At 34.7% G+C, this 24,174-nt stretch overlaps 1 protein-coding gene across 1 annotated transcript in view; it reads left to right on the top strand.

The window, feature by feature from the left end:
* Window positions 1–24,174, top strand: part of DNAI4 (dynein axonemal intermediate chain 4) — a 119,676-nt gene that overhangs the window by 70,463 nt on the left and 25,039 nt on the right. Inside the window, 2 exon segments of the mRNA XM_027114001.1 lie at window positions 2,647–2,841; window positions 21,400–21,608. Of these exon segments, the coding sequence (XP_026969802.1) occupies window positions 2,647–2,841; window positions 21,400–21,608 (404 nt within the window).

Genomic DNA, 24,174 nt, shown 5'->3' with positions numbered 1-24,174 from the left:
TCTTTTTAAAAATAATTTCCTTCTTGTTTAGCCATTCTCCTTTAGCCATTCTTAAGGAAGATCTGCTGGCAACAAATTCTCTTAGTATTTCTTCATCTGAGAATATCTTAATTTCATCTTTATTCCTATAAAATATTTTTAGTGGATATAGAATTCTTGGTTGAAAATTATTTTCTCTCATCACTTAGAATATGTGTGCCACCTCCTTCTGGCCTCCATGGTTTCTGATGACAAATCTGCTGTTATTCAAATTATTTCTCTCTATATATAAGACATCATTTCTTCTTTAATGCTTTCTGTATTTTTGTTTACTTTGTTTTCAGTTTTGAGAAATTTGAGTGTGATGTCTTGGTGTGGATTTCTTTAGGTTTATCTTCTTTGGAATTCACTGAGTTTCTTGATTCTGTATATTATTCTTTGCTAAATTTTGGAAATTTTCAGCTATTATTTCTTCAAGTACATTTTTCAGTCTCATCCTCTTTCTGCCCTCCCCAATGACATGAATGTTAGATAACTTGTTATAGTCCCACAGGCCTTTGAGCCTCTGTTCTTTTTGCTTTTTTTTTTCAGATTATTTTCTTTCTGTTTTTCAGATTAGGTAATTTCTATTGTTCTCTCTTCAAATTCAGTAATTCTTTCCTCTGTCCCCTTCATTTTGCTGTTGAGCCCATCCACTGAATTTTAAAATTTTGATTATTTCATTTTTCAGTTCTGAAATTTCCGTTTGGTTCTTGAATTGATTTACTAAGATTTTTAATTTCTTTGGTAATACTTTCTATTATTCCATTTGTTTCAAATGTGTTCATAAATGCTTGAAACATTTTTTTGATGGTTGCCTTAAACTGTCAGGTAATTCACATATCTCTGTCATCTCAGTGTTGGCATCTATTGATTTTATTTGTTTTTTCCTTGTTTCATTTAGGTTGAGATTTTCTTGGGTCTTTGTATGATGAGTGACTTTCAGTTGAAATTTAGTAATTTTGGGCATTATGTCATGAGAACTGGATCTTCTCTAAACCTTCCTTTTTAGCAGGCTTTGTTTGACACCATTTTGACAGGGGAATTTACTGCTCCATTACTGCCAGGTGGGAGTAGAAGTGGGGTTTTGTAGAAATCCATGTTCTCCACTTGACCTTCAATTACAGTGAGGGAGGGGATCATCTCCTCATTATTGTTTTGCAGGGGCAGGTGGGGAGCTCTGATTTCCATTGTTACCTATATGACTGGGGGGGATAGGAGCACCTCATTACCACTCCCTGACACCATGGATTGGGACTTGGCTTTACTACTTTGGGGCAGTTCTGTAAGTTCTGACTCTACCAGTCCAACTCTGACTATTCTATTGAGGAGAAGGGACATCTTGTTACTGCCAGAAGGTGTGGAATTCCATGTTCCCCAACTGGTCTCCGCTGACACTGCAGAAAGGGCAGCACAGTTATTATTTTTGTTAGGATTGAAAGTCCTGGCTCCTTACTGATCCTTTTCTGACACCACACCCACTGGAAGGCTAGGAGATTGGGATGCCTTGTTAGAGCCTGGCAAGGATGGAAGTCTAGGCTCCCCACTTGGCTAGTGGAATTTGTGGAATGGGTGGGGCTACAATTTTTTCTCTGTGTTTTTGTCTGGAGTGGAATGGTTATATTCTAAAAGTTTTTTTTTTTTTTTCTCTTGCAAGGTTTTTCTTTTCCTGGTCTTTTGGCTAGAGAGAGGAGGTTTGTCTGGAGTATGTGCAGCAATAAGGAATCCAGGGAACTCACCACTGTGTCATTCCTTGTGTCCTGAGCTCTCTTGTTGCTTTGCCTCCTTCTGTCAAAGGTTTTCAAAGGCTTCCTGTGTTTGTTTTATATATGATGTCCAAGGGTTTTAGTTGTATTTAGAAAAGGAATAAGAAAAAGTGTCTACTTCATCTTCATGGATGCAGGATTCCCCTTCATTCTGTTTTTTTACTAAGTAATGTGGTAGGCAGAATAATCATTCTCCAAATATATACACATCCCAATCTCTGGAACCTGTGAATAAATTACCTTACATGACAAAAGAGACTTTCCAGATGTGATTATGTTAAGGATCTTCAGAGAAGGAGGTTATCCTGGGTTACTGGAGTGGACGGAAACTAATCACACGGGTACTTAAAATTGGAGCACTTTTTCCAGTTCTGGTCAGAGAGAAATGTAATGACAGAAGACCTCTAACCTACAGAACTTTAAGATAATACATTTGTATGGGTTTAGTCCGCTAAGTTTTTGGTAATTTGTTATAGCATCAATAAAAATAAAATCAATAAAAATTAATTTTTATTAAAAAGCAATAATCAAATCAAACCTTTATCTGAAGACTGCTAATAATTTTATTTCAGTTTGAATAAAAATATATAGAGATACAAATTACCTTATGAGTTATCATTGCTTATTTTCTGGAAAACACACATTTTTTGAGTGGTTAAGAATTCCAAAATGAGATAATATATGTATATCTTGTACGTGCTTGGTTTGTAAAAGATGTTCAATAAATGTCTATTGAAGTTGTTAAATACTGGAGGAAAACAAATAGTGGTGGCAAAATGTCATTTCTTAAATCTTTAGAATGTACAAACCAGCTAATATTATTTGAATTATTTTAGCATTGCATCATATTTGTATTTTACAGTTAGTGAAGGTAGTTCTCTAATGGATATTGAAAATGTAATTCTGGCTAAAGTCCATGATGAAGAAGAAGACAACTCAGAGGCAGTATTGAAATCTGATAAGTTCCAACAGGACTTATTTTTTATGGAACGAGTTATAATGGAAAATATGTTTCAGCCAAAACTTGCAGCTTATCGTCAGCTTCCTGTTTTAAAAGGTATTTAATACATTATATACTAAAAATCTTTTGTAAAAAAACATGGTGTTGTTATGAAATAACGATTTTGTACTTTAAAAAAGGTATTTAAAAATAATCACTTTTAATTAAGCTCAAATAATTTAAAAAATCAAATGATGTTATTATTTCTAAATGCAATACGTAGACTGAGTTATCACTGATCAGAAGACATTTTTATATAGTTTACAGCACTTAACATATGAGTAGCAAGAGAGTCCAGACCAGAAACCTGAAAGAAAAAGGTGTAGACCTTTACCTTTGGCCCTTTCCTCTCCGTTGTCCCCTCATTGAATTATTCTCTTATAATCAGACCCCCCTTTCCATTGCCATTTATACTTTCCAGGTTCTAGCTTTTATTACCTCTCCCTAATTTTATTACATACTCTTATTGCTACAAATCCCATCTCATAGATTCACAAAATATTTTGTAGGATTTGAGAGATTATCTAATTCAACTTTTCAATTTCAATTCCTAGCTTTTAAGTATGGCTTAGGGCCAACTCCTTTAAGAAATCTTTCTTGATCCTTCAAGTCAAAAGTGATCTTCTACATCAAAAAATTAGGTTACAAAATTGCATGTGTCACAAATGGATGTAAACCTTTTTGCTTACTTACATCTAAGAATATTGAAAAACTATGTTTCTTATCTCACATTAGGTTGATGTTTTAAAATTTTTGTCATATATATAAAATTTTCGTCCCATAATTAGAGTTATAAGATTAAAATTTTACTGAGTACTGTAAATTTTGATGTTTTAAAAACAAAACTGGTGGTAGATCACTTCTTTAAATATATCTAAGAAATAGAAATATAGTAGGAAATTTTTTAATGAGGTAAGATTTACATATAATGAAATATATATATTTTAACTGCATAATTTGATATATTTAAGAATGTATAAGCCTATATAACTAATACTGTAATCAAGACAGAAAATATATTTACCAACCCCAAAAGTTCCCTTCTGCTGTTTTCCAGTTAAAATGTACACCCTTATAGACAGGCAAAGCTGATTTCTATCACTATAGAGAAATTGTTTTGGTATATCATATAAGTGGGTTCATATAGTAAGTATTCTTTTGTGTCTGGCTTCTTTTACTTAACATAATGTTTTTGAGATTCATCTACATTGATATGTATATAAGTAGTTCTTTTTTTTTCTGAGTACTACTCCTTTTTATGAATATACCATAATAATTTGTATATTCATTCACCTGCTGATGGACACCCGTACATCTTTGAGCTGTTATGAATAAAGCTGCTATGACCATTTTTGTGTTTCTTTTTGTGGATATATGTTTTAATTTCTCTTAGATAAATACCTAGAAATGGAATTATTGGGTCTTTGGATAGATGTATGTATAACTGCAAAATACCTTTCCAGATTATTTGTACCATTTTACAATCCCACAAGAAATATACAGGAGTTGCTCCACCTTCCTTTTTTTTTTTTTTTTTTGGCTGTGGTAGGTCTTCATTGCTGAACGGGGGCTAATCTTCATTGCAGTGCGCGGTCTTCTCATTGCGGTGGCTTCTCTTGTTGCAGAGCATGGGCTCTAGGCACGTGGGCTTCAGTAGTTGTAGTACACGGGCTCAGTAGTTGTGGCTCACGGGCTATAGAGTGCAGGCTCAGTAGTTGTGGTGAATGGGCTTAGTTGCTCGGCGGCATGTGGGACCTTCCCGGACCAGGGCTTGAACCCGTGTCCCCTACATTGGCAGGTGGATTCTTAACCACTGCCATCAGGGAAGCCCCGCATTCTTGATAATGCCTGCCGTTGGCAATCTTTTTAATAACTTTTTTTGTCATTTGTATATCTTCTTCTGTGTAATATTTGGTCAAGTTCTTTGCGCATTTTAAAATTGAGTTGTCTTTTTAAAAAAAAATCAAGTAGTAGGAGCTTTTTTTTAAAATATATTCTGGATACAAGCTCTTTGAAAGATACAACTATTTTCTTTAAGCCTATAACTTATATATTTGTCTGTTCTTGAGCAGACATTTTTAATTTTGATGAAGTCTTATCTATCAGTTTTTCCTTTTGTAGTAAATACTTTCCATGTCTTCTCTAAGAAATCTTTGCCTGCCCCAAGGTTGCAAATGTCTTTGTCTTGTTTCTGAACTTAGGATAAAGGAATTCAGTATTTCATTGTTAAATGAGATGTTAAGTATAGTTTTTTATAGATGCCTTTTACTGGTTTGAGGAAATTTCCTTCTCATTCCAGTTTGCTAGACATTTTAAACATAAATGGGTGTTGAATTTTGTTCAAAACATTTTCTAAATTATTAAAACAATTATGTCATTTTTTCCTTTAATCTGTCAATTTGGCCAGTTACAGTGCTTGATTTTAAAATGTTAAAACAAACTGAATTCCTCTGGTTAAACTTCACTTGGTTATGATATATTATCCTTTTTATATACTGTTGAATTCAATTTTCTAATACTCTATTGAGAATTTTCGTGACTAGTCTCATGCAACATATTTTTCTGTAATTTTCTGTTCCTTTGAAGTTCTTTAGTGTCATGATGGACTTATAGTATGAGTTTTGAAAGTCTTCCCTCATTCTCTGTTTTCAAAAAATTTTTGTGTATTATTTCTTCTTTAAATGTTTCATAAAATTTACCAGTGAAACCATCTGGGATGGAGTTTTCTTTACAGAAAGTTTTAAAATTGCAAATTTAATTTCTTTGACAAATATAGGGTTATTCTATTCCTACCTGTATCAGTTTTGGTAATTTGTGAGGAATTTACCCATTTTTTCTATGTTGTTGAAATTATATGCATAAAGTTGTTTATAATATCCTCTCTTTAAATTCTTTTGATATCTGTAGGATTTACAGTGGTATCTCCTATTTCATTCTTGATATTGGTCATTTTTGACTTTTCTCTCTTTTTTATTAGTCTGGTTGGGGCTATTTCAATTATAGTAATCCTTTCAAAAATATCTTCTTGTTTCAATGATTTTCTCAATGTTTTGGTCTTTTTAAAAAAAAACTTCAGTTATTTTCATTTTTACTTTTATGTTTTTCTTCGTTGAATTTAATCTACTCTTCTTTTTGTAGCTTCTTGAGATGGAAGTTTGGATCATTGATTTTACATCTTTTTTTGTGTCTAAGGTAGGCATTTAATACTATAAATTTTCCTGCCTCTTACAAATATTGATATCTTGTGTTTTTATTATTATTCAGTTCCAAATAATTTTTAATTTTCCTTGTGGGTTTTTCTTTGATGTTTAGGTTAGTTAAAAGTATACTGTTTAGTTTCCAAGTTTTTAGTAATTTTTTATTCATCTTTTCTTACTGAATTCTAATTTAACATCGGCATGGTGGTCAGAGAACATATTCTATATGATTTCTACCCTTTGAAATTTATTAAGAATTGTTTTATGGCCCAGCATATGATGAATGTTCCACATTCAAGAAGATGGGGTATTCTATTATTTAGTGCAGTATTCTTTAGATGTTAATTATGTCAAATTGATTGATAGTGTTTTACAAATCTTTCATTTTTATTGAGTTTTTGCTGACTTGTTCTATCAACTAATGAGAGTATTGTTAGAATCTTTAATTATGATTATGGATTTGTCTCTATTTTCTCTAGGCTTATTAATTTTACTGTATATATTTGAGAGCTTTATTATCAGATACATTTATACTTAAATTGTTCTATCTAGTCTAGACCCCTACCTGCACACACTTTAGAAAAAACTAATTTAAAAAGCAAGATAATCTGAACATAAGTTCACTGCTTGATAAAACAAACTTCAACACTGTATTGTTTGGAAGAAAACACAATCCAGTCATTCATGCTGTAAATTTTATGATGTACAGCCTCCAATAAAAATAATTACTAGTCACGTAAAGAAGCAGGAAAATGTGAGCCATAACTGAGAAAAATCAGTTAATAGAAACAGATGAAAAGATGACTGAGATGGTGCAAAAGCAGACAAGGACTTTTTTTTTTTAATAGATCTTTATTGGAGTATAATTGCTTTACAATATTGTGTTAGTTTCTGTTATACAACAGAGTGAATCAGACATATGCATACATCTGTCCCCACATCCCATCCCTCTTGAGCCTCCCTATGCCACCCCTCTAGGTCATCACAAAGCACTGAGCTGTTCTCCCTGTGCTATGCTGCTGCTTCCCACTAGCTAACTGTTTTACATTCGGTAGTGTATATATGTTGATGCTACTCTCACATCACCCCAGCTTCCCCCTCCTACCCCGTGTCCTCAAGTTCATTCTCTATGTCTACGTCTTTATTCCTGCCCTGCAGCTAGGTTCATCAGTACCATTTTTTGTTTTAGATGCCATATATATGCATTAGCATATGGTATTTGTTTTTCTCTTTCTGGCTTACTTCACTCTGTCTGACAGATTCTAGGTCCATCCACCTCACTACAAATAACTCAATTTCCTTTCTTTTTATGGCTGAATAATATTCCATTGTATATATGTGTTACATCTTCTTTATCCATTTATCTGTCGATGGACATTTAGGTTGGTTCCATGTCCTGGCTATTGTAAATAGTGTTGCAATAAACATTGTGGTACATGTCTTTTTGAATTATGGTTTTCTCAGGGTATATGCCCAGTAGTGGGATTGCTGGGTCATATGATAGTTCTATTTTTAGTTTTTAAAGGAACCTCCATACTGTTTTCCATAGTGGTTTTATCAATTTACATTGCCACCAACAGTGCAGGAGGGTTCCCTTTTCACCACACCCTTTCCAGCATTTATTGTTTCTAGATTTTTTGATAATGGCCATTCTGACTGGCATGAAGTGATACATCACTGTAGTGCTTTTTCTGGTTGTTTTTTTAAATTTTTATTTATTTATTTTTGGCTGCGTTGGGTCTTTGTTGTTGTGCACGGGCTCTCTCTGGTCATGGCAAGTGGGGGCTACTCTTCGTTGCAGTGCATGGGCTTCTCATTGCGGTGGCCTCTCTTGTTGCGGAGCACGGGCTCTAGGCACGCGGTCCTTGGCAGTTGTGGCATGCAGGCCCAGCAGTTGTGGCTCGTGGGTTCTGCAGTGCAGGCTCAGTAGCTGTGGTGCATGGACTTAGTTACTCTGTGGCATGTGGGGTCTTCCCAGAACAGGGCTTGAACCCGTATCCCCTGCATTGGCAGGCAGACTCCCAACCACTGCAGCAGCAGGGAAGTCCCCTCATTGTACTTTTGATTTGCATTTCTCTAATAACTAGTGATGTTGAGCATCTTCTCATGTGCCTTTTGGCTATGTGTATGTCTTCCTTGGTGAAATGTATATTTAGGTCTGCTGTCCATTTTTTAACTGGGTTGTTTGTTTTTTTGATATTGAGCTCCATGAGCTGTTTGTATATTTTGGAGATTAATCCTTTGTCTGTTGTTTAATTTGCAAATATTTTCTCCCATTTTGAGGGTTGTCTTTTTGTCTAGTTTATGGTTTCCTTTGCTGTGCAAAGGCTTTTAAGTTTAATTAAGTCCCATTTGTTTTTATTTCCATTACTCTAGAAGGTAGGTCAAAAAAGATCTTGCTGTGATTTATGTCAGAGTGTTTTTCCTATGTTTTCCTCTAAGAGTTTTATAGTGTCCGGTCTTACATTTAGGTCTTTAATCCATTTGGAGTTTATTTTTGTGTATGGTATTAGGTAGTGTTCTAATTTCATTCCTTTACATGTAGCTGTCCAGTTTTCCAAGCACCACTTATTGAAGAGGCTGTCTTTTCTCCATTGTATGTTCTTGCCTCCATTGTCGTAAATTAGGTGACCATATGTGCGTTGGTTTATCTCTGGGCATTCTATTCTGTACCATTGATATATATTTCTGTTTTTGTGCCAGTACCATACTGTCTTGATTACTGTAGCTTTGTGGTATAGTTTGAAGTCAGGGTGCCTGATCCCTCCAGCTCTGCTTTTCTTTCTCAAGATTGCTTTGGCTATTCGGGGTCTTTTGTGTTTTCATATGAATTGTAAAATTTTTTGTTCTAATTCTGTGAAGAATGCCATTGGAAGTTAAATAGGGATTGCATTGAATCTGTAGATTGCTTTGGGTAGTAGAGTCATTTTCACAATGTTGATTCTTCCAATCCAAGAACATGGTATGTTCCTCCATCTGTTTATGTCATCTTTGATTTCTTTCATCAGTGTTTTATAGTTTTCTGGGTATAAGTCTTTTGCCTCCTTATGCAGGTTTATTCCTAGGTATTTTATTCTTTTTGTTGCAGTGGTAAATGGGAGTGTTTCCTTAATTTCTCTTTCTGATTTTTGTTGTTGGTGTATAGGAATGCCAGAGATTTCTGTGCATTAATTTTGTATCCTGCTACTTAACCAAATTCATTGATTAGTTCTAGTAGTTTTCTGGTGGCATCTTTAGGATTTTTTATGTATGGTATCATGTCATCAGCACACAGAGAAAGTTTTATATCTTCTTTTCCAATTTATATTCCTTTTATTTCTTGTTCTTCTCTGATTGCTGTGGCTAGGACTTCCAAAACTATGTTGAATAAGAGTGGCGGGAATGGGCATCCTTGTCTTGTTCCTTATCTTAGTGGAAATGCTTTCAGTTTTTCACCATTGAGTATGATGCTTGCTGTGGGCTTGTCATATATGGCCTTTATTATGGTGAGGTAGGTCCCCTCTATGCCCATTTTCTGGAGAGTTTTTATCCTAAATGGGTGTTGAATTTTGTCAAAAGCTTTTTCTGCATCTATTGAGATGATCATATGGTTTTTATTCCTTAATTTATTAATGTAGTGTATCACATTGATTGATTTGTGTATACTGAAGAATCCTTGCATCCCTGGGATAAATCCCACTTGATCATGGTGTATGATCCTTTTAATGTGCTGTTGGATTCTGTTTGCTAGTATTTTGTTGAGGATTTTTGCATCTACGTTCATCAGTGATATTGGTCTATAATTTTCTTTATTTTGTGATATATTTTTCTGGTTTTGGTGTCAGGGTGATGGTGGCTTTGTAGAATGAATTCGGGAGTGTTTCTCCCTCTGCTTTTTTTTGGAAGAGTTTGAGAAGGATTGCTGTTAGCTCTTCTCTTGATGTTTGATAGAATTCTTCTGTAAAGCCATCTGGTCCTGGACTTTTTTTTGTCAAAGATTTGTAATTACGGTTTCAATTTCATTACGTGTGATCAATCTGTTTATATTTTCTAATTCTTCCCGGTTCAGTCTTGGAAAATTGTACCTTTCCAAGAATTTGTTCATTTCTGCATGGTTGTCCATTTTATTGGCATATAGTTGTCTGTCGTAGTCTCTTATAATCCTTTGTATGCCTGCAGTGTCACTTGTGATTTCTACTTTTTCATTTCTAATTTTATTGATTTGTGTCCTCTCCCTTTTTTTCTTGAGTAGTCTGGCTAAGGGTTTATTAATTTTGTTTATCTTCTCAAAGAACCAGCTTTTAGTTTTATTGATCTTTGCTATTGTTTTCTTCATTTCTATTTCATTTATTTCTGCTCTGATCTTTATGATCTCTTTCCTTCTACTAACTTTAGGATTTGTTTGTTCTTTCTCTAGTTGCTTTAGGTGTAAGGTTAGATTGTTTATTTGTGGTTTTTCTTGTTTCTTGAGGTAGGATTGTATTGCTATAAACTTTCCCCTTAGAACCGTTTTTGCTGCATCCCATAGCTTTTGGGTCATTTCATATCGTTATCATGTGTTTCTATGTATTTTTTAATTTCATTTTTGAGGTTCAGCAATCTCTTGGTTATTTAGTAACGTATTCTTTAGCCTCCATGTATTTGTGTTTTTTACAGTTTTTTCCTGTAATTTATTTCCAATCTCATAGTGTTGTGGTCAGAAAAGATGCTTGATATGATTTCAATTTTCTTAAATTTACCAAGGCCTGATTTGTGACCCAAGGTGTGATCTATCCTGGAGAATGTTCCATGAACCCTTGAGAAGAAAGTGTATTCTGCTGTTTTTGGATGGAATGTCCTATAAATATCAATTAAGTCCATCTTGTTTAATGTATCATTTAAAGCTGTGTTTCCTTATTTATTTTCATTTTGGATGATCTGTCCATTGGTGTAAGTGGGGTGTTAAAGTCCCTTACTATTATTGTGTTACTGTTGATTTCTCCTTTCATGGTTGTTAGCATTTGCCTTGTGTATTGAAGTGCTCCTATGTTGGGTGCATAAACTTTTATAATTGTTATATCTTCTTCTTGGATTGATCCTTTGACCATTATGTAGTGTCCCTCCTTATCTCTTGTAACATTCATTATTTTAAAGTCTATTTTATCTGATACGAATATTGGTACTCCAGCTTTCTTTTGATTTCCATTTGCATGGAATATCTTTTTCCATCCCTTCACTTTCAGTGTGTATGTGTCCATAGGTCTCAAGTGGGTCTCTTGTAGACAGCATATAGATGGGTCTTGTTTTTATATGCATTCAGCCAGTCTGTGTCTTTTGTTTGGGCATTTAATCCATTTACATTCAAGGTTATTATTGATATGTGTGTTCCTATTACAGTTTTCTTAATTGTTTTGGGTTTGTTTTTGTGCGTCTTTTTCTTTTCTTGTGTTTCCCGCCTAGAGAAGAGTCTTTAGCATTTGTTGTAAAACTGTTTTGGTGGTACTGAATTCTCTTAGCTTTCAATTGTCTGAAAATCTTTTAATTTCTCTGTCGTATCTGAATGAGATCCTTGCTGGATAGAGTAATCTTGGTTGTAGGTTTTTCTCTTTTATCACTTTAAGTATATCCTGCCACTCCCTTCTGACCTTCAGAGTTTCTGCCGAAAAATCAGCTGATAATCTCATTGGGATTCCTTTGTATGTTATTTTTTGTTTTTCCCTTGCTGCTTTTAATATTTTTTTTGTGTGTTTAATTTTTGTTAGTTTGATTAATATGTGTCTTGGTGTGTTTCTCCTAGGGTTTATCCTGTATGGGACTCTCTGTACTCCTGGACTTGGGTGACTGTTTCCTTTCCCATGTTAGGGAAGTTTTCCACTATAATGTCTTCAAATATTTTCTCAGTCCCTTTCTTTTTCTCTTCTTCTTCTGGGACCCACATAGTTCGAATGTTGGTGTGTTTAGTGTTGTCCCAGTGGTCTCTGAGATTGTCTTCAATTCTTTTCATTCTCTTTTCGTTATTCTGCTCCTCCGCAGTTATTTCCACCATTTTGTCTTCCAGCTCACTTATTCGTTCTTCTGCCTCAGTTATTCTGTTATTGATTCCCTCTAGTGTATTTTTCATTTCAGTTACTGTGTTGTTCATCTCTGTTTGTTTGTTCTTTAGTTCTTCTAGATCTTTGTTAAACATTTCTTGTATTTTCTCAATCTGTGCCTCCATTTTTTTCCCGAGATTCTGGATCATTTTTACTATCATTACTCTGAATTCTTTTTCAGGTAGAGTGCCTATTTCCTCTTCAAGTTTTTGGTCTTGTAGGTTTTTACCTTGCTGCTTCATCTGTGACATAATTTTCTGCCATCTCATTTTTTTTTTTTTTTTAATGAGTAGGATTGTGTTCCTGTCTTACTGGTTGTTTGGCCTGAGGCTTCCAACTCTGAAGTTTGTAGGCTGTTGGGTAGAATTGGGTCTTGGTGCTGAGATGAGGACCTCTGTGAGACCTCACTCCAATGAATATTCCCTGGGGTCTGAGGTTCTCTGTTAGTCCAGTGGTTCAGACTCGGAGCTCACGCTGCAGAGCCAGCCGAACCCCCAGCAAGTGAACGAAGATCCGGTTCACTTGGGGGTTCTTCCCATCTCCTTGGGTGTCAGGGTTCCCCACCAGTGGCCAGCAGGTGCCCTAATTTTAGGGAGACACTAACTCAAGACAAGGAATTTTAAAAAGCTATTGTACCCACAATAGCCAACACAATATTGAAGGAGAAGAACAAAGTTGGAGGACTGGAATTACCTGACTTCAAGAATTACCATAAAGGTACAGTAGTTAAGACAGTGTGGTATTGGTGAAAGAATAGGCACACAGATCAATGAAACAGAACAGAAAGCCCAGAATAGATACACATAAGTATAGCCAACTGATCTTTGACCAAAGAGGAAAGGCAATACAATGGAAAGAAAAGATAGTCTTTCCAACAAATGGTACTGGAACAACTGAATATTTATGGGAAAAATAAAGAATGTAGATACAGACCTTACACTTTTCAGAAAAATTAACTCAAAATGGATCACAAACCTCAATGTAAGATGCAGAACTATAAAACTCATAGAAGACAACACAGGAGAAAATCTAGAGGATATTGGGTATGATGATGACTTTTTAGATTTAACATCAAAGGCATGATCTATTGAAAGAAATAATTGATAAGCCAGACTTCATTACAATTAAAAAGTTATACCATATTGATACTGTATGACCCAGAAATTTCATTCCTGGATATATAGCCAAAAAAACCAAAAACACTAATTCTAAAAGGTACATGTACCCCAATGTTCATAGCAGCATTATTTACAATTGCCAAGATATGGAACCAACCTAAGTGTCCATCAACAGATAAACAGCTAAAGAAAATATGGTGTATATATACAATGGAATACTACTCAGCCAAAAATAAAAATGAAAATTTGCCCTTTGCAGCAAAATGGATGGATTTGGAGGGCATTATGCTAAGTGAAATAAGTCAGACAGAGAAAGACATGTACTGTGTATCACTTATATGTGGAATCTAAAAATACAAAAAACTAGTGAATATAACAAAAGAAGAAGCAAACTTACAGATATAGAGAACAAACTAGTGGCTACCAGTGAGGAAAGGGAACGTAGGAGGGGCTGTGTAGGGGATTAAGAGATACAAACTATTAGGTATAGAATAAGCTACAAGAATATATTGTACAACACATGGAATATAGCCAATTTTTATAATTACTGTAAATGGAGTATAATCTTTAAAAATTATGAATCACTATATTGTACATATTTAACTTATATTGTACAGCAACTATACTTCAATAAAAAATAATTTTAAAAAACACAAAAAAACTTATGCCCTATGAAAGACATTGTCAATAGAATGAGAAGTCAAGTCACAGACTGGAGAAAATATTTGCAAAAGACATATCTGGTAAAGTACTCATCCAATATATAAAAATATCTCTTAAAACTCAACAATAAGGAAACAAACAACATAATTTTTAAAAATGGGCAAAAGACCTAACAGATACCTCACCAAAGAGATATACAGAGGGCAAGTAAGCATGTAAGAAGATACTCAACATTATATATTAAGGAACTTCCAATTAAAACATCAATGAGATACCACCACAAAACTATTGAATAGCTAAAATCCAAAACATTGATACTACCAAATGCTAGCAAAGATGTGGAGCAACAAGTATTCTCATTCAGTGTTGGTGGGAATGCACAATAGTTCATCCACTTTGGAAGATAGTTTGGCAGTTTCTTACAAAACTAAACATGCTGTAACCATATGGTCCATAACTGCACTCCTTGGTATTTACCCAAAGGAGTTGAATAATTATATCCACACAGAAATCTGCATGCAGATGTTTATAGCAGCTTTATTCATAATAGCCCAAACTTGAAGGCAAACAAGATGTTCTTCAGTAGGTGAATGGATGAATAAATTGCAGTATATCCAGACAATAGAATATTATTCAGCACTAAAAAGAAATTAGTTATCGAGCCATGAACAGACATGGAGAAAACCTAAATGCGTGTTACTAAGTGAAAGAAGCCAATCTGAAAAGGCTACATGCTCTGATTACAACTGTATGACACTCTGGAAAGGGAAAAAGTACGGAGACAGTAAAAAAAATCAGGCATTTCCAGGGATTAGAGGGTTGGGAGAAATGAATAAGCAGAGCACATAAGATTTTTAGAGTGATGAAACTATTCTGCATGATACATAATGGTGGGTACATGTCATTGTACACTCATCCAAACCCACAGAATGTACAACACCAAGAGTGAATCCTAATGTAAACTATGGACTTTGGGGGATAATGATTTGTCAGTATGGGTTCACTGATTGTAACAAATGTACTAGTGGTGCAGGATGTTGATCTGGAAGAGGCTGTGCATATATCTGTGTGTGAGGATTTGGGAACTCTGCACTTTGAGTTCAATTTTGCTGTGACCCTAAAACTACTCTACAAAAATAAAGTTTATTAAAGAAAAAGCTATAAAAATATGCTTAAGGACTTAAAATAAATAAGAATACAATGAGGAAAGTAATGAAAGCTACATATAGGACCAAATAGAACTTCTAGAGCTGAAATACATAATACATGAAATGAAAAATTTACTGTTTGGGTTTAACAGAATACTAAAAACTGAAGAAGATCAGTGAACTCAAAGACAAGCAAGAGGAACATTCCAAACTGGAGTACAAAGATAAACAAGGCCAAAAAAAAAAAAAAAAAAGAGCCTCAGTGACCTGTGTCACAAGATCATGTGATTTAATATGCATGTAATTGGAATTGTAGTACTAGAATAAAGAGGAGTGAAAGCAGAAAAATATTTGAAGAAAGAGTAGCTAGAAATTTTCCATACTTGAAAAAAATCTTTAAACCAACAATTATAAGAAGCTCAATGAAACCCAAGCAAGATAAACACAATGAAAACCACATTGAGGCACATTATAAGTAATATATCAAAAAAAGAATGTTAAAAAGTGCCAGAAAAAAACACATTACATTTAGGGAAGAAAGCTAATAATGCCCTTATTTCTTAACAGAAGCCAGAAGACAGTGCAATAACATTTTTACTGTGCTAAAAAATTCTATATGTAGAGAAAATATCCTTCAAAAATCAAGGTGAAATAAAAACATGTTCAGACAAACAAAAACTGAGAGAATTCATTGCTAGCAGACCAGCACTGTAAAAAATATTAAAGGAAATTCTTCAGACTGATGGAAAATAATAATAGAAACCAGAATCTAAACAAAGAAATGGAGAATGCTAGAATTTGAAAATGTGAGTAAAAGTAAGAGACATTTCTCACCATTTTAAATTTCTTTAAAGATAATTAATTGACAATATAATTCTATATTTTATATGGCAAAGCAAAGGACCTAGAATAACTAAGTCAACTTTGAAACAGAAGAATAAATTTGAAGGACTTACCCCACCAGATTACAAGTGACTATAAAGCTACAGTAATCAAGGCGGTGTGGTATTTGTCTAAGGATAGACATATAGATGATTGAAACAGAGTAGTGAGTCCAGAAATAAACACAGACCTATATGGTCAATTGATTTTTAACAAACATGCCAAGGTGATTCAATAGAGGAAGGCTGATCTTTTAAAATTGGTGCTGAAACAATTGGATATCCATATGGGCAGAAAAATGAAGATCAACTGTCACCTCATATCATATGTATAAATTAACTCAGAATGGGCCATAGATTTAAATGTAAAAATTAAAACTATAAAGTTCTAGAAGAAGATATAAGAAAAATTATTTGTGATCTTAGCATAAGAAAAGATACTTAATACACAAAAATCCCAAGGCATAAAGGAAAAAAATATGACTTTTGCAATAGTTAAAACACCTGCTCTTTGAATAACACTGTTAGGAAAAAAATGCAAGGCAACAGACTAGAAAAATATGTTTACAATACATACATCTGACTAAAGACTTAAGTTTTGAATATGTAATGGACATTTATTTACAGCCCAATAAAAAGAAGATAAACAGACTAATGAAAAAATAGACAAAAGATTGTAAAGCAATTATACTCTAATAAAGATGTTAAAAAAATTAGACAAAAGGTTTGAACAGGAACTTCACCCAACAAATAGACACCTGAAAATGTACTAAACATAGTCATCAAGGAAATGCAAGTTAAAATCAATACATTAGGGCTTCCCTGGTGGTGCAGTGGTTGAGAGTCTGCCTGCCAATGCAGGGGACGCGGGTTCGTGTCCCGGTCCGGGAAGATCCCACATGCCGCGGAGCGGCTGGGTCCGTGAGCTATGGCCGCTGAGCCTGCGCGTCTGGAGCCTGTGCTCCGCAACGGACGAGGCCACAACAGTGAGAGGCCCGCGTACCGCAAAAAAAAAAAAAGAAAAATCAATACACTAGCCGGAATGGCTGAAATTAAAAAGACTGACAAAACCAAGTGTTAGCAAAAACATGGAGCAGCTTGGGTTTTTCATATATTGCTGTGTGAGTATAAAATTGTACAGCCCAGACGTCTGCTAGGAAGTTCCTTAAAATGTTAAACACAGATCCATCCAATGACCCAATAATCCTTTTCCTGGATATTTACCCAAGAGAAAAAAATATGTCCACAAAAAAGACCTATATAAGAATGCTCATTACAGCTTTATTCATAATAACCCCAAACTGGAAAAAGCCCAGGTATCTATCAGTAGGTCAATGCTTAAACAAATGCTGGAGCACTACTCAGCAATAAAACTGAGTGCACTACTTATATACAAAATAACCTTGATGGATTTCAAAAACGTTGTTAAGTGAAAGAATTCAGACACAAAAGAATGCATACCAATGGGCCCATTTTCATGATATGCTGTAACCAACAAAACTACTCCAAGGTTTTAGAAATTAAACCAGTGCCTGCCTATGGTAGATTAGGTTTGACTGGAAAGTAGCATGAGGAAACTTTTTCGGTTGATGGATATATTCTGCATCTTGATTGGATTGTTGGTTACATCAGTGTGTATATTTATCAAAACTCATCAAACTGTACAGCTAAAACCTATGCATGTCAATGATTGTAATTTTCTTCACAATTAAAAACTGCTGTGGTATTTATATTATCTGGGATTCATTTAAAGAGTGATATACCACTGTTATTTTTTAACAGCTTTATTGAAGTATAAGTGACAATAAACTGCCAATGCTTAAGGCATACAATTCAAAAGCTTTGATATATCACCACAATCAATGAATATATACAATTATATATAATGATATATATGTATATCTCAAATGTTTTTTTCATGTCTTTTATAATCCTTCCTTCTTGTTCCTCTTTGCCCCTCTCCTATCCTTAAGAAGCCACTGATTTGCTTTATATCCTTATATAGATTAGTAGTTTGCATTTTCTAGAATTTTATATAAATGTGCATTATGTACTCTTTTTTATCTAGCTTCTTTTCCTCAGCAAAATTATTAAAATCAAAATTATTATTTCAGATTCACTCATGTGGTTGCATGTATCAATTGTTCACTCTTTTTTATAACTGACTAGTATTGCATTGTATGAATATCCTATACTATGTTTACCCTTTCACCTGTTGATTTATATTTGTTTCTAGTCTGGGGCCATTACAAATAAAGTTGGTAAAAATATTGGTATACAAGTCTTTGTATGGGCATTTGCATTCATTTTTCTTGGGTCAGTACCTAGGAGTGGAATGGGTGGATCACATGTGAGATACAAATTTAACTTTCTTCTTTTCTCTATGCTTTCTAAGCAGTGCTTTAGCTGAAACTCATAAGATTTGATATGTTGTATTTTCAGTTCATTAAAATATATTTTAAAATTTCTCTTGAGACTTCGTTGACCCATGTGTTGTTATAAATGTGTTAATATACAAATATTTTGGAATTTTCTAGCTATCTTTCTCTTATTTCTAATTTAATTCCATTGTGGTCTAAAGTCATTTTATGGTCCATAATATGGTCCATCTTAAAGAATGTGCTATGGTACTTGAGAAGAACATATATTCTGGTGTTTTTGAATAGAATGTTCTATAAATGTTGGTTAGGTCAAGTTGGTTGATAGTGATGTTCAGGTCATCTGATTTTCTGCCTACTTGTTCTACCAGTTATTGAGAGAGGAGTGTTGAAATCTCCAATTATAATTGTGTATTTATGTCTCCTTTCAGAGCTATTGGTTTTGATTGTTTATTTGTTTCATGTATTTTGAAGTTGTTAGGTACATACATATTTTGGTTTGTTATAATTCTTGGAGAATCAATTGCTGAGTTTGCTAATTTATGCAGGCAGAGATCTGAGGAATATAGGTGGAAATGGGTATTAAGGGTATAGGATAATGATGGAAGGAATATAAAGTCAGATCAGGTCAAAGTTAATATGGTTCCGCTGAGCAGAGATTCTGGGTACAGTGTTGTAGTTTAAGGATTAGAGATGGCTTTAAGAATTTTTTATTTGGTTGGCTGATAATGGACCAAGATGTGGCCTTTACTAAGTGGAGCTGAAGTATCAGAACTGTCTTGGTATACTATAAAGAAAGGTATCCAAAGGCGTAGGGACGTTCTAACGTTAGAGCGGACTTATCATGATGACCTGCCTGGTCACTCCAGGAGGGTCCAGATAACATACCTTTCACCACAATTGTGAGAAATAAACTTGTGAGGGAGAGCCCCAACATCCTTGAGGAGCTCTGTGGTCACTCTTCTGTAGGTCAGAATTTATAGTGAGAGCTGCTGCCTCTGAACTGGGGCCTTAAATACAATAAGAGTAATTGGATCCTGAAGGTGAGGGGGCTAAAGGGCAGCATTTAATTGCCAGAGGAAATGTAGGTGTGTTTACCATAATGGGGACAAGGCAGTAATGAGAATAGTCTGACTTGCAGAGACCCAGGGCACTGGCTAGTTGATTACGATGTCCTTAGAAGAGAAATTGGTAGGTGGTGTATTAGTTTGCTAGGACTGCCATAACAAAATACCACAAACTGAGTGGCTTAAACAACAGAAATTTACTTCCTCACAGTTCTGGGGGCAGGAAGTCCAAGATCCAGGTGCCAGCAACATTGGTTTCCTCTGAGGCCTCTCTCCTTGGCTTGCAGATGGCCACCCTCTTGCTGCCTCTTTACACGGTCTTTTCTCTGTGTGTGTGCATCCCTTGTCTCTCTTAATGTGTCTAAATTTCCTCTTCTTATAAGGATACCAATCATATTGGATTGGGACCCACACTAATAGCCTAATTTTACCTTAATCACCTCTTTAAAGCCCTTGTCTCAAAATACTGTTACATTCTGAGGTACTAAATTCTTAGGGCTTCAATATATGAATTTTGGGGAGAAATGATTCAGCCCATAATAGACAGACTTCTTGTAAATTCTTAATCTGTGTAAGCAGTAGAGTTATAGGTCAAGTGTTTCTAACTTGAAACACTAAAAAACAAAGTCACATCCCCTTAACCTATTCCTATTCTTGAGCCAGTTTATAGAACCAGAACTTCTTGAATAAAGGGGAGACTGGGTCCCTTTGAGAATGTATCATGCTACACGGCCAAGAATGTATACTGTTAGTATTTATCCCAGCTTTCCCCATAGGGATCTATAACCTTTTACTAGGGTGACTGTGCATTGCGGATAAGGAAATAATCAGAAATTTCAGGGATTACTGAACAGTGGCTCTGAGTTCACACTAGCTCTGGGAGACCCAAAACATCACTGGGGTCTACAAGTCAGAGTAAGGACTTGTAAAACTCAGGTGATCTACAGAATTTTAGATCAGTTTCATCTCACAGTGGGTCCGCTGAATCATCCTGTGGTTATTTCCCCTGTTCCAGAATGTATACTTGAAATAGAAATATTCAGAAACTGGCAGAATCCCCACATGTGATTCTTGACCTGTGGAGTGAGGGCTAATATGGGAGGAAAAGGCGAAGTGGAAGCCACTAGAGCTGCCTATACCTATGAAAATAGTACATCATAGCAATACCACCTTTCTGGAGGGATTTCGGAGATTAATGCTACCACTAAGGACTTGAAATATGCAGGAATTTTTGACTCTCACCATTCAACTCATCTGTTTAGCTTACATAGAAAACACACAGATCCTAGAGAAAAACAGTGGATTGTTGTAAACTTAACCACGTGGTGACTCCAATTGCAGCTGTTGTTTCAGATAGGGTTTCACTGCCTGAGCAAATTAACATATCTCGTGGTACCTGGTGTGTAGCTATTGATATGACAAATGTGCTTTTTTCCCTCAATACCTGTTGGTAAAACCACCAGAAGCTATTTGCTTTCAGCTGGTCAGGTTAGCAGTACACCTTCACGGTTCTGCTTCATGTCATAATTTAGTCTGCAGGGAGCTTTCCCTTCAGCAGAACATCACACTGGTCCATTACATTGATGGTATTGTGCTGATTGGACCTAGTGAACAGGAAGTAGACTTAGCTGGTAAGACATTTGCATGTCAGAGGGTGAGAAATAAATCTGACAAAATTTCAGGGGCCTTCCACCTCGGTGAAATTTCAAAGGGTCCAGTGGCAATGGAATATGTCAAGATATATACCTTCTAAGGTGAAGGATACATTGTTGCATCTGGTTCCCCTTCAACCAAAAAAAAAAAAAGAGACACAATGCCTAGTGGACGTCTTTGCATTTTAGAGGCAACATATTCCTCATTTGGATGAGTCCTCTGGTCCATTTACTGAGTGGTCTGAAAAACCAATAGCTTTGAGTGGGGCCTAGAATGACAGAAGATTCTGTAACAGGCTCAGGCAGCTATTCAGGGTACCCAGTCCCTTGGGCCATATGACCCAGCAGATCCAATGATGGCTGAAGTGTCAGTGGTAGATAGAGATGCCCTTTGGAGACTTTGGTAGATTCCTGTAGGTATAGAGCTCAATGATCTTCTTTTTAATTTGACTTAATTTTAGAACCAGAACCTGAAGAACCTGAAGACGTTTTAGTAGGTGAAAAACTTGAAGAGGTAAAAGAAGAGGCTAAGAAGGAAGAGGAAGAAGAAACAGAAATAGGTTCAGAACAATCAACAATACCAGCCAATTTGGAACGACTTTGGTCCTTTTCCTGTGACTTAACCAAAGGCCTTAATGTGAGCAGCCTTGCCTGGAATAAAAAAAATCCAGTAAGTTATCAAACATTTTAGTAATTCTGTCTCTAGCATTTAAGGGCACTTGTCAAGTACTAATAAAAACTTTTTTTTCTCAGCTATTAGGCAAGGGCTTTAAATGGACATAACCCCTAGTTTTAAAATTCCTCTAAAAACAAGTTTATGTTTTTAAAAGGGGAAAATGCAAACAGTTACAAAATGATGGTTTTCTCCTTTAATATGAAAATGTCACCATTTTTATTTTAGGAGATATACTTGGGACATGGCATTCTCTGAATCCACATGAGATATTAAGTGAACAAGAAGATAGTATATAATTATTTAGTTTAACATGGTACCAAACTCATGTGCCCAAATTTGTATTCTCTTTAAAGTAATCATATTTGGAAGTATATACTTAATCCAGTGACCCTGAACATGTGCAAAATAATTTTGAGATTCCTTAAAATACTATAACTACTAATAGCAGCAAATACTTAAAACAGCACCTACTATGTACCAGACACTATTGTAAATGTTTTACTTGTATTATCACAACTCTACTATTTTCCTCATTATGTTGATGAGGAAACTGAAGCACAGAAAGGATAAATAACTTGCCCAAAGTTATATAACCAGTAAGTGAAACAGAATTCAAACCCAGACATCTGGCTCCAGAGTTCTTGCTTTTAACTACTGCACGGCTAAGAATCATCCTGAGGAGAATTAGATGAATCATCAAGTGGGAGAATGGTATGTTTGTTTGTCAAAAAGAGATGATTATAGAGTAATGAGACTTATTTTTTCCTGTGGTTTATAAACTCATTCTGAAGACATGATTCTCCACTAGTAATTTCAAAATCTTTTGTGTAATGGCAGTATCTTTGGAATAAATATTTGGTGTATTTTTAAAATGGTCAAAACTAATTTGTTTAAATTGTCTTGTATTATCCATGTTTTAAGAATTAGCCTTATTATTTTATTGCTACACCTTATAAGGTACTGTGCGCAAGCATGATAGTTGTTATGGCTATTAAATGGGTGAATGGAGTCAAGAAGTACAAACTTCCAGTTATAAAATAAATAATTCATGCTGTAATGTGCAGCATGGTGACTATAGTTAATAATACTGCATTGCATATTTGAGAGTTGATAAGACAGTAGATCTTAAAAGCTCTCATCACAAGGAAAAAATTCTGTAACTATGTATAGTGATGCATATTAACTAGACTTTTTGTGGTGATCATTTCACAATATATACAAATATTGAATCATTATGTTGTACACATGAAACTAATATAATGTATGTCAATTATACCTCAATAAAAAAATTAATGCTAAAAAAACCTAAAAAAATCATTTTTGTTGAAACCTAAATTACACAATTCTTAAATTATATATATTATTTTTGAATAAAATAGAATACTTTTGGTATGGATTTGTCTTTATAAAACTATTTGGGAACATCTTGTAGATAAGTGAAATTTAATAAATCAATAACCATGTAATAAGGACAGATGAATCATTTTAAGAAACTGGATATACTAGCATTTAAACACTATTATTGCTATTGAGAATAAGATTAATTTTGAATGAATCTAAAAAATATATGATGGGTGCCATCTATCATATTTATTAATTCATTCTACAAATATTTATTGAACATTAACTCTGTGCCAGGAACTCTGTTAAAGCGCTGGAGATACAGTAGTAATTTAGTCACACATAGATACTGACCATATAATACTTTCCTATGTGCTTTAATAAAGAAAATAAATAATGCTGTGGGAACATATAAGAGAGGCTTGTGAATGCTTCTTAGAGGAAGTGACGCCTATGCTGAGTCTAGAAGAGATGAATAGGAGTTTGTCAATGTCAAGATAAAAAGGGTAGTGGTGAAGAGTATTTTAAGGCAGAGGGAATTGTGGAGACACGATGTTGGCTTGAAGGTAAGGTGGTGACAGGACTGTGTTTGTAATATTTCTGATTACAGAGAAGAGACAGGGTGTGGTCGATCATTAAACTTTTGTCCATACATCCTTATACAGTTGATCTTGAACAACAAGGGGGTTGGGATGCCAACCCCCCATGCAAATGAAAATCCAAGTATAACTTTTGACTCCCCCAAAACTTAACTACTAATGCCTATAGTAGTTGACTGGAAGCCTTGCCAATAACATAGTCAATTAACACATATCTTGTGTGTGATATGTATTATATACTGTATTCTTACAATAAAGTAAGCTAGAGAAAAGAAAATGTTATTAAGGAAATCATCAGAGAAAATACATTTATAGTACTGTATTTATCAATACCGTTAAGCTTATGTCATCTGTTTAACAGATGAATACTCTGTCAGTACCTGCATCAATACTGTCTTATATGATACAAAACACTGTTGATGTTACATGTATTACTAACACCAGACATCAAAAATGAAAATGTCATGTGAAAAATAAATTCATATTTATTTACAGGTATAATGATTTATGCATTGATAATGAAGAAGCAGCAATATGATTGCTTTATGGTAGCCTAGTGTAATTGATATGATTGCTTCAGTATAGCCTAGCCTATAAACTAATGAGTGAATTATTATAAA

This window comes from Aethalodelphis obliquidens, unplaced genomic scaffold, assembly GCF_003676395.1.
Source record: "Aethalodelphis obliquidens isolate GAN/ISIS:26980383/991018 unplaced genomic scaffold, ASM367639v1 scaffold13, whole genome shotgun sequence".
In the NCBI taxonomy this organism is placed as follows: domain Eukaryota; kingdom Metazoa; phylum Chordata; class Mammalia; order Artiodactyla; family Delphinidae; genus Aethalodelphis; species Aethalodelphis obliquidens.
The sequence above is the reverse complement of the archived record's forward strand: the minus strand, read 5'-3'. Positions and strand labels throughout refer to the sequence as shown.